General features: G+C 48.2%; 1 protein-coding gene across 1 annotated transcript in view; it reads left to right on the forward strand.

Annotated features, from left to right (window-relative positions):
* Positions 1–7,554: 7,554 nt before the first annotated feature.
* LOC142483196 (uncharacterized) overlaps positions 7,555–14,042 on the forward strand; it is a 108,805-nt gene continuing 102,317 nt past the window's right edge. The window contains exon 1 of the mRNA XM_075583263.1: positions 7,555–7,731. Within this exon, the coding sequence (XP_075439378.1) occupies positions 7,555–7,731 (177 nt within the window). The remainder of the gene's footprint in view (positions 7,732–14,042) is intronic.

Below are 14,042 nucleotides of genomic sequence, written 5' to 3' on the forward strand. Positions count from 1 at the left end.
AGGGAAGGGAGCGGTGTGTGTGAGGGAGAGCGCCGGGGAAGGGAGCGGTATGTGCGAGGGAGAGCGCCGGGGAAGGGAGCGGTGTGTGTGAGGGAGAGCGCCGGGGAAGGGAGCGGTGTGTGTGAGGGAGAGCGCCGGGGAAGGGAGCGGTGTGTGCAAGGGAGAGCGCCGGGGAAGGGAGCGGTGTGTGTGAGGGAGAGCGCCGGGGAAGGGAGCGGTGTGTGCGAGGGAGAGCGCCGGGGAAGGGAGCGGTGTGTGCAAGGGAGAGCGGCGGGGAAGGGAGCGGTGTGTGCGAGGGAGAGCGCCGGGGAAGGGAGCGGTGTGTGTGAGGGAGAGCGCCGGGGAAGGGAGCAGTGTGTGTGACGGAGAGCGCCGGGGAAGGGAGTGGTGTGTGTGACGGAGAGCGCCGGGGAAGGGAGTGGTGTGTGTGAGGGAGAGCGCCGGGGAAGGGAGCGGTGTGTGTGAGGGAGAGCGCCGGGGAAGGGAGCGGTGTGTGTGACGGAGAGCGCCGGGGAAGGGAGTGGTGTGTGTGAGGGAGAGCGCCGGGGAAGGGAGCGGTGTGTGTGAGGGAGAGCGCCGGGGAAGGGAGCGGTGTATGTGAGGGAGAGCGCCAGGGAAGGGAGCGGTGTGTGTGAGGGAGAGCGCCGGGGAAGGGAGCGGTATGTGCGAGGGAGAGCGCCGGGGAAGGGAGCGGTGTGTGTGAGGGAGAGCGCCGGGGAAGGGAGCGGTGTGTGTGAGGGAGAGCGCCGGGGAAGGGAGCGGTGTGTGCAAGGGAGAGCGCCGGGGAAGGGAGCGGTGTGTGTGAGGGAGAGCGCCGGGGAAGGGAGCGGTGTGTGCGAGGGAGAGCGCCGGGGAAGGGAGCGGTGTGTGCAAGGGAGAGCGGCGGGGAAGGGAGCGGTGTGTGCGAGGGAGAGCGCCGGGGAAGGGAGCGGTGTGTGTGAGGGAGAGCGCCGGGGAAGGGAGCAGTGTGTGTGAGGGAGAGCGCCGGGGAAGGGAGCGGTGTGTGTGAGGGAGAGTGCCGGGGAAGGGAGCAGTGTGTGTGAGGGAGAGCGCCGGGGAAGGGAGCGGTGTGTGTGAGGGAGAGCGCCGGGGAAGGGAGCGTTGTGTGTGAGGGAGAGCGCCGGGGAAGGGAGCGGTGTATGTGAGGGAGAGCGCCGGGGAAGGGAGCGGTGTGTGCGAGGGAGAGCGCCGGGGAAGGGAGCGGTGTGTGCGAGGGAGAGCGCCGGGGAAGGGAGCGGTGTGTGCGAGGGAGAGCGCCGGGGAAGGGAGCGGTGTGTGTGAGGGAGAGCGCCGGGGAAGGGAGCGGTGTGTGTGAGGGAGTAAGGGAGCGGTGTGTGTGAGGGAGAGCGCAGGGAAGGGAGCGGTGTGTGTGAGGGAGAGCAGCCGGGGAAGGGAGCGGTGTGTGTGAGGGAGAGCAGCCGGGGAAGGGAGCGGTGTGTGTGAGGGAGAGCGCCGGGGAAGGGAGCGGTGTGTGCAAGGGAGAGCGCCGGGGAAGGGAGCGGTGTGTGTGAGGGAGAGCGCCGGGGAAGGGAGCGGTGTGTGTGACGGAGAGCGCCGGGGAAGGGAGTGGTGTGTGTGAGGGAGAGCGCCGGGGAAGGGAGCGGTGTGTGAGGGAGAGCGCCGGAGAAGGGAGTGGTGTGTGTGAGGGAGAGCGCCGGGGAAGGGAGCGGTGTGTGTGAGGGAGAGCGCCGGGAAAAGGAGCGGTGTGTGTGAGGGAGAGAGCCGGGGAAGGGAGCGGTGTGTGTGAGGGAGAGCGCCGGAGAAGGGAGCGGTGTGTGTGAGGGAGAGCGCCAGGGAAGGGAGCGGTGTGTGTGAGGGAGAGCAGCCGGGGAAGGGAGCGGTGTGTGTGAGGGAGAGCGCCTGGAAGGGAGCGGTGTGTGTGAGGGAGAGCGCCGGGAAGGGAGCAGTGTGTGTGAGGGAGAGCGCCGGGTGAGGGAGAGCGCCGGGTGAGGGAGAGCGCCGGGTGAAGGAGAGCGCCGGGTGAGGAGAGCGCCGGGTGAAGGAGAGCGCCGGGTGAGGGAGAGCGCCGGGTGAAGGAGAGCGCCGGGTGAGGGAGAGCGCCGGGTGAAGGAGAGCGCCGGTGAGGGAGAGCGCCGGGTGAGGGAGAGCGTGAGGGAGAGCGCCGTGTGAGGGAGAGCGCCGGGTGAAGGAGAGCGCCGGGTGAGGGAGAGCGTGAGGGAGAGCGCCGGGTGAAGGAGAGTGCCGGGTGAGGGAGAGCGTGAGGGAGAGCGCCGGATGAAGGAGAGCGCTGGGTGAAGGAGAGCGCCGGGTGAGGGAGAGCGTTGGGTGAGGGAGAGCGCCAGGTGAGGGAGAGCGCCGGGTGAGGGCGAGAGCCATGGGGAGGTGAGAGTCAGGAGGGCGAGAGAGTCGGGAGGGCGAGAATGTCGGGAGAGTGAGAGCAGGAGAGAGTGTGCTCTGGGTGGCCAATGAGAGCCGTGGGGGGGCGGGGCACAGTGGGGGCAGACACACCGGCCAATGAGAGCCGTGGGAGGGCGGGCGGACCGACGGACCAATCAAATGGTCTCCAGACACTCTCAAACAAGATTTTCGATTATATAGATATAGATACATACAGACATACACACAAAATCCCTTAGCACGCACACGCCGCGCGGTCACCAACAATGTGCGAATCCAGATCAGCTGTTTCTCGCCGGCTGCACACCTTGTCCCAGCCTATCAGCATACGGCATATGTCTGATGACGTCCCTACTCCCTCATCATCATTGGCTGTCTGTCCTATATGTGCCCAGCCAGTCCTCTCTCAAACTGGCTGAGCATAAACATTGGGTTTATGCATCTTGTGCTCCCTCGAGCTACTCGTTTGGTTCTTGCCTTCTCTTGCCTTCCTGTTGTGACCTCACAGCTCGTACTTGGACTCCTTGCCTTCTCGGCTCCCTTGACCTCGGCTCGCTTCTGGACTTCCACTCTCTCCTCCACCACGGCTACGGATATACAGTACGATGATTCTACACTCTCCAACTCCAGACTTCGGCAAGTACCCTCAGCCTAACCCTGACCTCTCCTACCCTGACCCGGCTAGATCACCTCCACTCTGCACACCGGACGTGTCTGCCCGGTTGTTGGTCGGTGGCTATCAACATTCCAACCTCAGCCTCACGTTCCCGCCTTGTTTGTGGTGAGCGCCGGTCACAAAGTAGCCCTAATAATACATGTAAGCAATGACTCCTGGAAATCATTGCTGATCAGCGCCGGCGATGCCATTGTGGAGAGGTGGAAGATGTCCCACTCTTCTGCCATAGAGTTGTGTGCTAAGATTTCTGATACAATTAGATGGAATAACATTATTTAACCCATTTGACCCCTGAGGCTACCAATGCTTTGCCATCGAACGCTTTCAGGCACGACCAATTACAGAAAGGTTACCGAACTCTACTAGGTTACCGGGTGCCATCGCAGAATTATGTAGAACCACAGACATTACCCCCAAAATATATATTTAAAAAAATTAAGTAAAATCCTTCATTGTGATGCACTCCAAGGATACGTAAATAATTCCCCAGAATTCAATGGTAAAACTTGGCTTTTATTCAAAAATGCTTAGCTTTACCCTCTGTTGAAACCAACACACTAACACAAAACGGTATTATGAGCTGCAAAGTGTGAAAGACAAGAGATACCGGTAGTACTAATAATGCCGCAGGGTGGGAATTGTGAAACAAAGTCACATAACGTAGGTTCTTTGCGAGGAAGTAGAAAAAAAAGGTCGCTTTTGCAGTGCTGGAATAAGGCAGAGACGTCCACGTACAGTATTACAAATCCATCGGCTCCAGACAGTCTACCTCTACTAAAACTCTCTGAAGTTCTCCTCAATTAGATTGATCCATAGCGTGAATAGTGAGAGAGGTTTGGATATTTTGGGTTAACGGAAGCCACGGGGGAAATAGTTGAGATATTCTGGCCGTGTTCTGCAGAAACGTGAATGGATGTCATGCAGCGTGATGAGGGAATTTTTGCTAATCTAATTGCCCCTTATGCCTCTTTTGTTACATTCCTTATAATTCTGATATGAACAAAACGCCTGCCTCTTCTTGTCCATTTCCTCCCCTACCTGTTTATTTAGCCACATTGGTTTAGACTTGTTTCTTTAATAGTTATGACCCAAGGGTATACACTGAAAAGTGTGCTTTTCTTTTTTCTTTTTTTTCTTTTTTTTTTTATAAATATTTTTTCTTTATTAGTGTCCTTTGAAGCACTTACATGTAGACCATGGTATAACATTCACAGCATAGTATGACAATTCGTTGTAAGATACAGGCACATGGCAGTGAGATATTCTGAGACACACAATAAACCTTGTTTTTCCCGTTATCAGTGGTGAAAAGAGGGGGGATGACGAGGGACGGGTGGATAGTTGGGAGCGACATGGGGAAAAAGAGGTGGAGGGAGGGGTGGAGGGAGGGGGGAGGGGATTGTGGTGTGGAGGGGCACATCGGCCCTCGTCCACAAGGGTATTAGTGTTGGAGCAGGGCTTGCGTCAGTGTCGGGGCCCCCGACCCCGGCCAAGGTTCCCAGGTTTTATAGAATTAAGGCATTCTTTGCCTCAACATGGCCGTCAGTCTCTCCATATTCATAACCCCGTCTATTCCTTTGATTACTGTTCTCCTGGAAGGGGCCTTAGTTTGCTTCCAGGCCTCCGCGATGCAGCATCTTGCGGCCGTTAGGATCGCCGAGGGGAGTCTGGCTATAGGGGCGGGAAGGTCTTCAATTGGTTTCCCCAGCACGTAGGTCAGGGGGTCCAGGGGGACCTCTAAATCCAAAGTGTCAATCAGGAGTTTCTGGATCCTGATCCAGAACCTCTGGATCTCCGGGCATGTCCACCAAATGTGGTCTAACAATGTTTTAAAAACCGACCCATTTATCCAAATGTTTTCCTGTGAAAATATATCATCCCAATTTATTCCTTGTAAATAACTCCTCGGTTTATTCAAATCTGCCTTTCTAAAATAAAATGTAAAGTCTTTGAGTCTGTTTAATTTGTTAGAGACCATGTTATGATCACTGTTTCCCAAATGTTCCCGGACTTGAAGATTTTTAAAAAAAATTATTTCTACTTTTTTTTTTTATATATCCAGAACTGCCCCTCTCTTGGTTGGTTCCTCAATAATTTGTGTCATGTCATTGTCTTTCATCACCCCCAAAAACCTGTTTCCTCTAGTTGTAATGCTAATCTCATTGCCCCAGTCTACTGCTGCGGCACAGTTTATTCGAGCATTTGCCCGTTCTGTGCCGCAGCAGTAGCCTGGCGCGCGCCCGAGAGTGACGGGCGCGCGCCGAAGCAGCGGAAGAGCGCCCTCCGATCGGGGCGCTCTCCCTACCGCTGCCGGGTCCGCCGGGTCCCCCGGAACCCACTGCCGCTGTCCCGCGATCGCGGGACACCAGGGCTCCCTCGGGGAGCCCCTGGACGCGCGTGCAGGGGGCGCACGCTCCCGAAGGTGCGTGACCGCGCGTCTATGACGCGCGGCACGCCGAGGGGCGGCCACTAGCAAGCCGGGAAATCTCCCGGCTTGCGGATCTGGCCGCAGTGTAATAAACTGTGTCGCCAGTGTATGTCTGGATAATTAAAATCCCTCATTATGCAAACATGACCCAGTTTTGATGCCTTCAACGTTTGCAAAAGTATTTTGGCTTCCTCAATCTCACAGATATTTGGTGGTTTAAAGCATATCCCTACAAACATTTTCTTTGTACTTTTACCCCCACTGCTAATTTCTATCCACAAAGTCTCTACAATTCCTTCATAAGAATCTTCCCTTATAATAAGTTTTACATCCGGTGTAGCGTTTTAACAAACTCCACCACCTCTTCTATTTGCTTGATACCTCAGAAAAAAGGGAATTACCCTCTAAATTAACTGCCCAGTCATGAGTTTCACCATGCCATGTTTCAGTAATGCCTATGATATCATACATCTCCCTTGTAGCTATTAATTAAAGCTGTCTCATATGATGTCAGGCTTATTGCATTAGCAAGCATGTACTTAAGTTGTTCTCCAGTCTGTGCTATTGTTATCTTATCTACTCCTGCCTTTCTATTCCACTTTAATCTAGTCTTAAGAAGTTTTCTAGTATTATCTGTATTTAATGTGTGCCTACCTGCTTACCAGGCCCCCCTTACCCCCACTCCACCTACATTAATAATAGCCTTTTCCACATTCCTGCCTATTCTGCTCAGTCCATTACTTGCTTGCCCCTCCTGCCCTCCTTCCTTGTTTAAAATCTCGTTGAACCGGTTTAACATCCTCCCCCCCTAGCAGAGAAGATCCATCATCCTTGAGATGCAGTCAATCCCTACTATAAAGATAACACCTCTCAGAGAAGGACAAACCCCCCACTACCCACGACCCATCACAGCGCTGACCCTGTGAAACCAACCCAACCGTGGTAAGTAACACAGATCAAGAAGCTTCCTAAACGTGCGACAATACACTCAACAAGAGAACGTGGAGTAATGGGGGTCCAGCCTCGGTATCCAATATCCCCACTGACAGATTTTGTTAGAATTTGTTTTCTAATAGAATATTAAAAACTTGCCTATACATATAAAGTAATAGATATTTTATTTAATTAGATATATGTCGTATAATATAAATTCATATATATATTTGAATAGAGCTGAGCCTCCGCCACTGGGAGCCTGGGGTAACAAATATATAAAGTGGCAGCGCCTCCACCTGCACAGGATCCCAATTATATGAGATAACCCCGAACAGGAACCAATAATAACAGGTCACAGATGATTTAATAACCTTTTACTGTCATATATATAAACTAATCAACACAGAGGATATAATAACTCTACTGATTACAGCTATACCTAGCCGCGCTGTGCCTTGTCTCACCACCGTGTACCCCACACCGTGTCCACAATACCAGAAGAGTCCCGGAGTCACCACACACTGGACTGGGCACAGGGACAGGACTGGGCACAGGGACAGGACTGGGCACAGGGACAGGACTGGGCACAGGGACAGGACTGGGCACAGGGACAGGACTGAGCACAGGGACAGGACTGGGCACAGGGACAGGACTGGGCACAGGGACAGGACTGGGCACAGGGACAGGACTGGGCACAGGGACAGGACTGGAAAAGTGACAAGACTGGGCACAGGGACAGGACTGGGCACAGGGACAGGACTGGAAACAGTGACAGGACTGGGCATTAGGGACAGGACTGGGCACAGGGACAGGACTGGAAACAGTGACAGGACTGGGCACAGGGACAGGACTGGGCACAGGGACAGGACTGGGCACAGGGACAGGACTGGACAGAGGAACTGGACTGGGCACAGGAACTAAACAGACGGTCTCCGGGAGCACTAGGGTTTTCAATAACACCAACAGCTCGGTTCCTCTGATCCAATCTGCACATCAGGATTTCCTGAACCACTTCTTTCTGTCTCAGAAGAGCCAGTTGACCAGTGTCCTTCTCTGTTTGATCATCAGTCTGACTTACAGGAAGAGATGAATCAGACACTACGTCTGAACCACGGAACTCGTCATTCTCGCCTGCGCATTGCAAGAACCGTCAGACATGGCGGTCACAAAGGGACGGTCTCGCTTCAAGCCTGCTACCCCTCACAATCTGTCTTGTTTCAAGACTGCTATCCATCAGGGACGGTCTCAATTCAAGCCTGCTGCCCAGGAGGAGGCCAGCTTCCTGATTCAGCGGCCATCTTGGTGCACCCAGCGAAGTCAGAGGAACGTCTCTGTTGGTGCACCTGGTGAATGCTAACAAGTGTAGCACAGTCTCCCGGCCGCTACTTATTTTCCTGGGCCCTACCTGTGTAAGTCCTGTTAGGTGCAGGCAGTGGATGGGTTAATTCCTTCAGAAAGGCCTTGTGTGCTTTTGCAGCCTTAGATGCATTTGATGTATCCAAGGGCGGGCCTAGCAATAGCCAGAAGGTGTCAGCCTGAGGGGTGGATACTGGTTGGGTCACATGCTGGATGTGATGGCCTGTCAGTATCCAGACCTGCCCTGTTATAGGGCAGGGTTACAATCACAACCCAAGGGTATAAATACTGGCACTTTCCCAAAAGTGGGTGTGTCTCTTTGCTCCCTCTGTGGAGTGAACAACAGCTACCCTGGGTCTCACTAGGAGGCCTAAGGAGGAGCACCATGCAGAAGGCCTGGTATGGGACTCAAGCCCTATCAGTGATACCTTCACTAGGGGAAGCAAGGAAAGGAATGCACTGCTGTAAGATCCTGAACATGCAATAAATACCATGGAAACATCTATCAGAGTGTTTCACTGTCTTGGGCTAAAGAAAGGTGTCAGTCTGGACCATCCTACTATCCAGAGGATCCATGCTGACTGGAGGCGCTGCAACCAATGAATGAAGGTAACCTGTCCTGATGATTCCCCACATCACAGCGGAAGTGCTCAGCCCTCCTGTTACCTCAAAGGTACGCACCACACCACAGCAAATATGGAGTAGCAGACCTAAATCTCACTTAGGGTGGGGGTAAAGGAGCTACACAAGTCTCAGCATTGAGCAAATGGTGACTCTTAATTCAGGTCGCCGAAGCCTATTAACATAATGCATGGGGAATCGTCTGCGAAAAACTGAGTTTGCCCGGCTTTTTATCACAACGTAAAAAGCGTCGGTTTTCCATGGTTTCCGAAAGCATGCGAAAGGGTCCAACATCTACCTGCAACTACTACTATAGGGCGATCCTATTAATGTCTATGGGGGCAGCTGATGTGTGTAAGAGGGGGATAATATTAAAGTCTAGGGGGGCAGATGATATGTGTTAAAGGGCAATCCTATTAAAGTGTATGGGGGGAAATGATGTGTGTAAGAGGGCGATCCTATTAAAGTGTATGGGGGGAAATGATGTGTGTAAGAGGGCGATCCTATTAAAGTGTATGGGCGGAAATTATGTATGTAAGAGGGGGATCCTATTAAAGAGTATAGGGGGAAATGATGTGTCTAAAAGGGTGATCCTATTAAAGTGTATGGGGGGAAATGATGTGTGTAAGAGGGCAATCCTATTAAAGTGTATGGGGGGAAATGATGTGCGTAAGAGGGGGATCCTATTAAAGTGTAGGGGCGGAAATGATGTGTGTAAGAGGGTGATCCTATTAAAGTGTATGGGGTGCAGGTGATGTGTAAAAGAGAAGAAAACAAGCGCAAAAACTGTGAAAAAATAAAATAAAGGATACGATAAAGTCCCGAAATGAGAATCTCTTTGATGGGTGCCGCTCCGGATGGCAAATGGGTTCGTTCTAAACCCCTTGAGTCGTTGAGGAAAAAGGGGGTTCCAAGTGTGCACAATCTCATCAGAGTATATAGAGAAGGGGGAAAAAAGATCACACAATAGTGTAATACTGTATAATACAGTTGATTTAGAGAAGGTAATGCACTCACATTTTATGCAGTCAAACGGGCATTTTGGTTACTAAGTTTAACCACGCTGATGTTCTGTAGACAGGATACCTCCGATAGTGCAGATTATCTCCAACGATAGGGTCCGCAGTGTAGTACAGAGTCACCGTTGACAGGATACTCCCAATGAGACAGATATAAACCAAGAAATAGTGTAATACTGTACAGACGAGTATCAGTAAAGTAATAAGGCAGAGTATAAACTCACATTTTGGGGCCTATGCAGAGAGCAGCGCTAAAGTAAATCTCGCCATTTTTTTGAGAAATTCGCGCAGAAAACAGCAGAAAATGGCGAGTTACGAAAAACGCGCCATTTTTTTTTGTAAATCTCGCCACACGGCTGGCGAGAACCTACATCTCGCCAGTTTTAAAAATATCCTAATTCAGAAAGGCGCGAACGGCATCTAGCGGCTGTTCGCGCCAATAAAATGGCGCGATTTTCAACAATTTGCTCCGCCAACAAAAGTTGGCAAGAAGCTGGAGCTCACCGGCTATAGGAAAGGGGGAAAAAATGCGCGATTTTTTTTTTACACATTTCAGCATCGCGCATCTCTCCATTTTAAACTCGCCACACGCATTCATGCTATAAATTGCAGATTTCGCACATTTCTGCATATGGAGATTAAAACTCTCCAAAAAAGCTACTTTATATTACCCTCGCCAATTTTTAAATTCGCTGCTCTCTGCATAGGCCCCTTTATGTGAAGTTATATAGGCGTGTAGTTGTTTAAAGTAAACAACTTATACAGGTGATACTGGAATGCACATAGAGATTTCAAAAGAAAAAAAGAAAAAAAGGGAAAGGACGCAGGAAAAAAAAGAAATTAATTTAATATAATATATAAAACCAGTAAAGCAATAGGATATCATAGGGGAACTAAAGGAAGCAAATAAGTCCCAACTCCCAATAAACCCCAGCAATTGCCAACCACCAGGGGATATAGATAGGAGGAGGTATAAAATACTCCAAATAAAGTCCCAAAGGTCCTTTGTAATCTGGGGGGTGAGCAAAAGTAGTCCCAACGCGTTTCGTCTTAGTAGACTTCTTCCAGGGGGTTTCTCCCCAACGCGTTTCGTCTTAGTAGACTTCTTCCAGGGGGTTTCTCCCCAACGCGTTTCGTCTTAGTAGACTTCTTCCAGGGGGTTTCTCCCCAACGCGTTTCGTCATAGTAGACTTCTTCCAGGGGGCATTGGGAGATCTAATTGCATGATTACATGATTGCAGTTGCGTGTTTTCATTTGCTAAGAAAAGGGAACATTCACCGTCTAGATATTATAAAAGAGAAAGTCCAATTCACTATAGAGAAAGATATGTGGAAAAGAGAAGGAGCCCTCCAAGAAGGGAAAAGAGTTATGAAAGATATGAAAGAAGGGATTATAAACCCTATGTGACATATCAGTCAAGAGAGGATGATGGGGAGGACCCTACCACTTCTGCTCTGGCTCATTTTTTAGAGCTGGACCGTTATCCCCCACGAGAGGGGAGAAGTCAGAACTGGGAGAAACCGTTAAAATCGTGGTCTCACCAGAACAGATTCTCCCCACTGAGGGAAGATTACAGGCCCCAAACACCCAGGGAAAGGAGAAAACGGGAAAACTCTGTAGATGAGGAACAAGAGGAGGGATTAATGCAATCAAAGAGAGCAAAGTAGATGACACACATGGCATTTTTAATTTGAGTAAAATTGTTTTATCAAAGGATTAGCAATCAGTTCTGTCAAAAGGACTGACATTTGCCCCTACCGCTCATTTTAGTGCTTTCAATGCATTTATAGATGCAAATAAATTTTTAAGAAAGTTAACGGTTAAAAGACACTTTCTGAAGAGAAAATTTGATTCCCCTGATATAAGGAATGAAAGGGTATCTGGAACGGGTGCAAAGTATGTCCACACAGGGTTAAGACCCAAATCTACATGTAATCCCTATCAGGATAGCGGTAACTTTGTGGACACATTTTATCCTCTGATTGTAAACGATCTGGAAAAAATTGAAAAGAATCAGTCTAAAAATAAAAATGTTAGTCAAAAAGAAAATGACACTCTTAAACAGCTATCTGAAAGAACAGACATCGTGATAAAACCGTCCGACAAAGGCGGAGCTACTGTAATTATGGATAGGTCATATTATATAGAGGAATCTCTTCGTTTATTAGGTGATCAAACTACATATAAACATCATATGACAAACCCCGCTAAAACATTTGCACAGGAATTGGGGGTATTACTTAATAAAGGTTTAAATGAAGGATTATTAAATGATCAGGAATTTAATTTTTTAAATATATTGTTTCCAAAAATTCCTATCTTTTATTTTCTGCCTAAACTACAAAACAAATCCAATAAAACCACTGGGAAGACCGATAATTTCGGGAATTGGGTCGGCAACATCTAACCTATCCATGTATATTGATCAATTCCTCCAGGATCATGTAATTGAATTGAAATCACATTTAAAAAATACGACACATATTATCAATTTATTACAAAATATTAAATGGAAAGAAGGATTTATACTATGTACTGTAGATGTATGTTCATTATATACAGTGATCAATCATTCCCAAGGCTGTGATGCTATCAAAACGATTTTGAAGAACAGTAAGAAATTGGACAAAATTCAGGTAGATTTTATTATATATATAGGATGGTCCAAGAACAACCACAGAAAAGAAATCCCATAGATTTGCACTCAACTTAAAAATATATCTGAGTAGATGGAAACAGATTTCCAAACCATATAGGATACCAGAAGGTTTAAAATACAAAACAAAAAATCTTTAATTAAATATTGATTAACTCTTCTAATGAAAATACATAAAACATATATTTATATAAATTTAACTATTATATAAAATCACCTAAAAGGTGCTCTAATGAAGGTGACAACGGAGTATGCCAGCGTGCAATATGGTATGGTAAATAGCGCATATGGGTGCCTGAAATAGGTACACTCTCTAATTTGGATAGATATTCAAGTCATACAATAATAAAGCTGAATTTTATGCGTCTATTTGTATCACCAGCAGCTGATGGTTTGAGTGTCCACGCGGGCAGGCTATAATATGCTTCCCGTGCTGAGTCTTGACACACAAGATAAACCGGCTTTAATAAGCCCAAAATACCCATAGGTCGTCACCACATACTATGCAATAATGATCCTATGTTATGTGCTCCTCGCAATAGAATCTACTCAAATCATTGCCTAAATTATGCACAGTTTGTGTGGTGCGCATTTACACCCAATCGTATTATACAACCAGTCAGCTGCAGGGTCACTGGCATTCACTCGCGCTCCGTCTCAGACTCCAGAACAGCAACCGGCTGACGTCATTAGTTAGCGCGTCGCCTACACCCGACGATCGTTTCACGCCTCTTGGCGCTTCTTCAAGGGGGGAGGAGTGTTCATTCATTCCTCTATTGTACGTATTTATACACCTCCTGGGGGCGGGATTAGGGGCGTGTACCAATGAAGACGGGTCCCTATTAGTGTAGCTCCCGCAGTCTGATACACAGACTTAAATGGCAATAGATATATGGCCATTATTACTAATTACATGAATAGCGTATGCAGAGATAATTATCAGAATACTTGTATTGGTTTAGCGATCCTCTCATAATTTCTTTTTGTTTGAAGATGAATTCTATTTACAGATATGTGGCACCGCCATGGGTACGAGGTTTGCGCCTTGTTATGCTAACCTCTTCCTGGGAAACTGGGAGGAGGAGGTTATGTACAATCATAATCCCTATGGTGCAAACCTTGTCCTATGGCGGCGCTACATAGACGATATTATTTTTATATGGGATGGAGCAGAAACTCTTTTATTTGAATTCTTAGCTCATCTTAATGTGAATAATTCTAATCTAGTATTCACAGAGACACATAGCCCATTGGCTATTCCTTTCCTAGATCTATTGGTATATATAGAAGATCTGAGTATCAAAACCAAAACCCACTTCAAGAATATAGACTGTAATAGCTATATTCTTGATTCAAGTTGTCATCATAAAAATTGGCTGAGGGGTGTCCCCTTTGAACAGTTTCAAAGAATAAGACGAAACTGTACAGAGGTTGCCACCTTTCAGGATCAGGCACAAATTTCGGAAGAACGATTCACAGAAAAAAAGTATGATCCAGTATTGATACAAGAAGCAAAAAATAAGGCTTTAAGTCAAGATAGAGTGAGTCTATTGGGCACTTCAAAAAAGAAACAATTAGATAATAATTTTTTTACCCTTTATTACACAATTTAATAGGGAATCAGGCAAAATCCAGAATATAATCCGCAAGCACTGGCATGTCCTAAAACAAGATGCTATTTTGAAAGACTACCTTCCAGAATATCCGCAGGTGGTCTTTACAAAAGCAAGGAACTTGAAAGACAATATAGCTCCGAGTGCATTAAGAAAAGAATTATGTAATGAAAATACATCATGGTTACCTGGAAAACCAAAAGGATTTTTCAAGTGTGATAAATGTAAGGCCTGTAGATTTGGGGCTGATAAAACGGACACGTTTATTTCTACCAATACAAAGGAAAGTATCAAAATGAAGGGATTTATTCATTGTAAAAGCACATATGTAGTGTATCTTTTGACTTGTCCTTGCAATTATCAGTACGTAGGAAGAAC

This window comes from Ascaphus truei, unplaced genomic scaffold (assembly GCF_040206685.1).
Source record: "Ascaphus truei isolate aAscTru1 unplaced genomic scaffold, aAscTru1.hap1 HAP1_SCAFFOLD_306, whole genome shotgun sequence".
NCBI classification, from domain to species: Eukaryota; Metazoa; Chordata; class Amphibia; order Anura; family Ascaphidae; genus Ascaphus; species Ascaphus truei.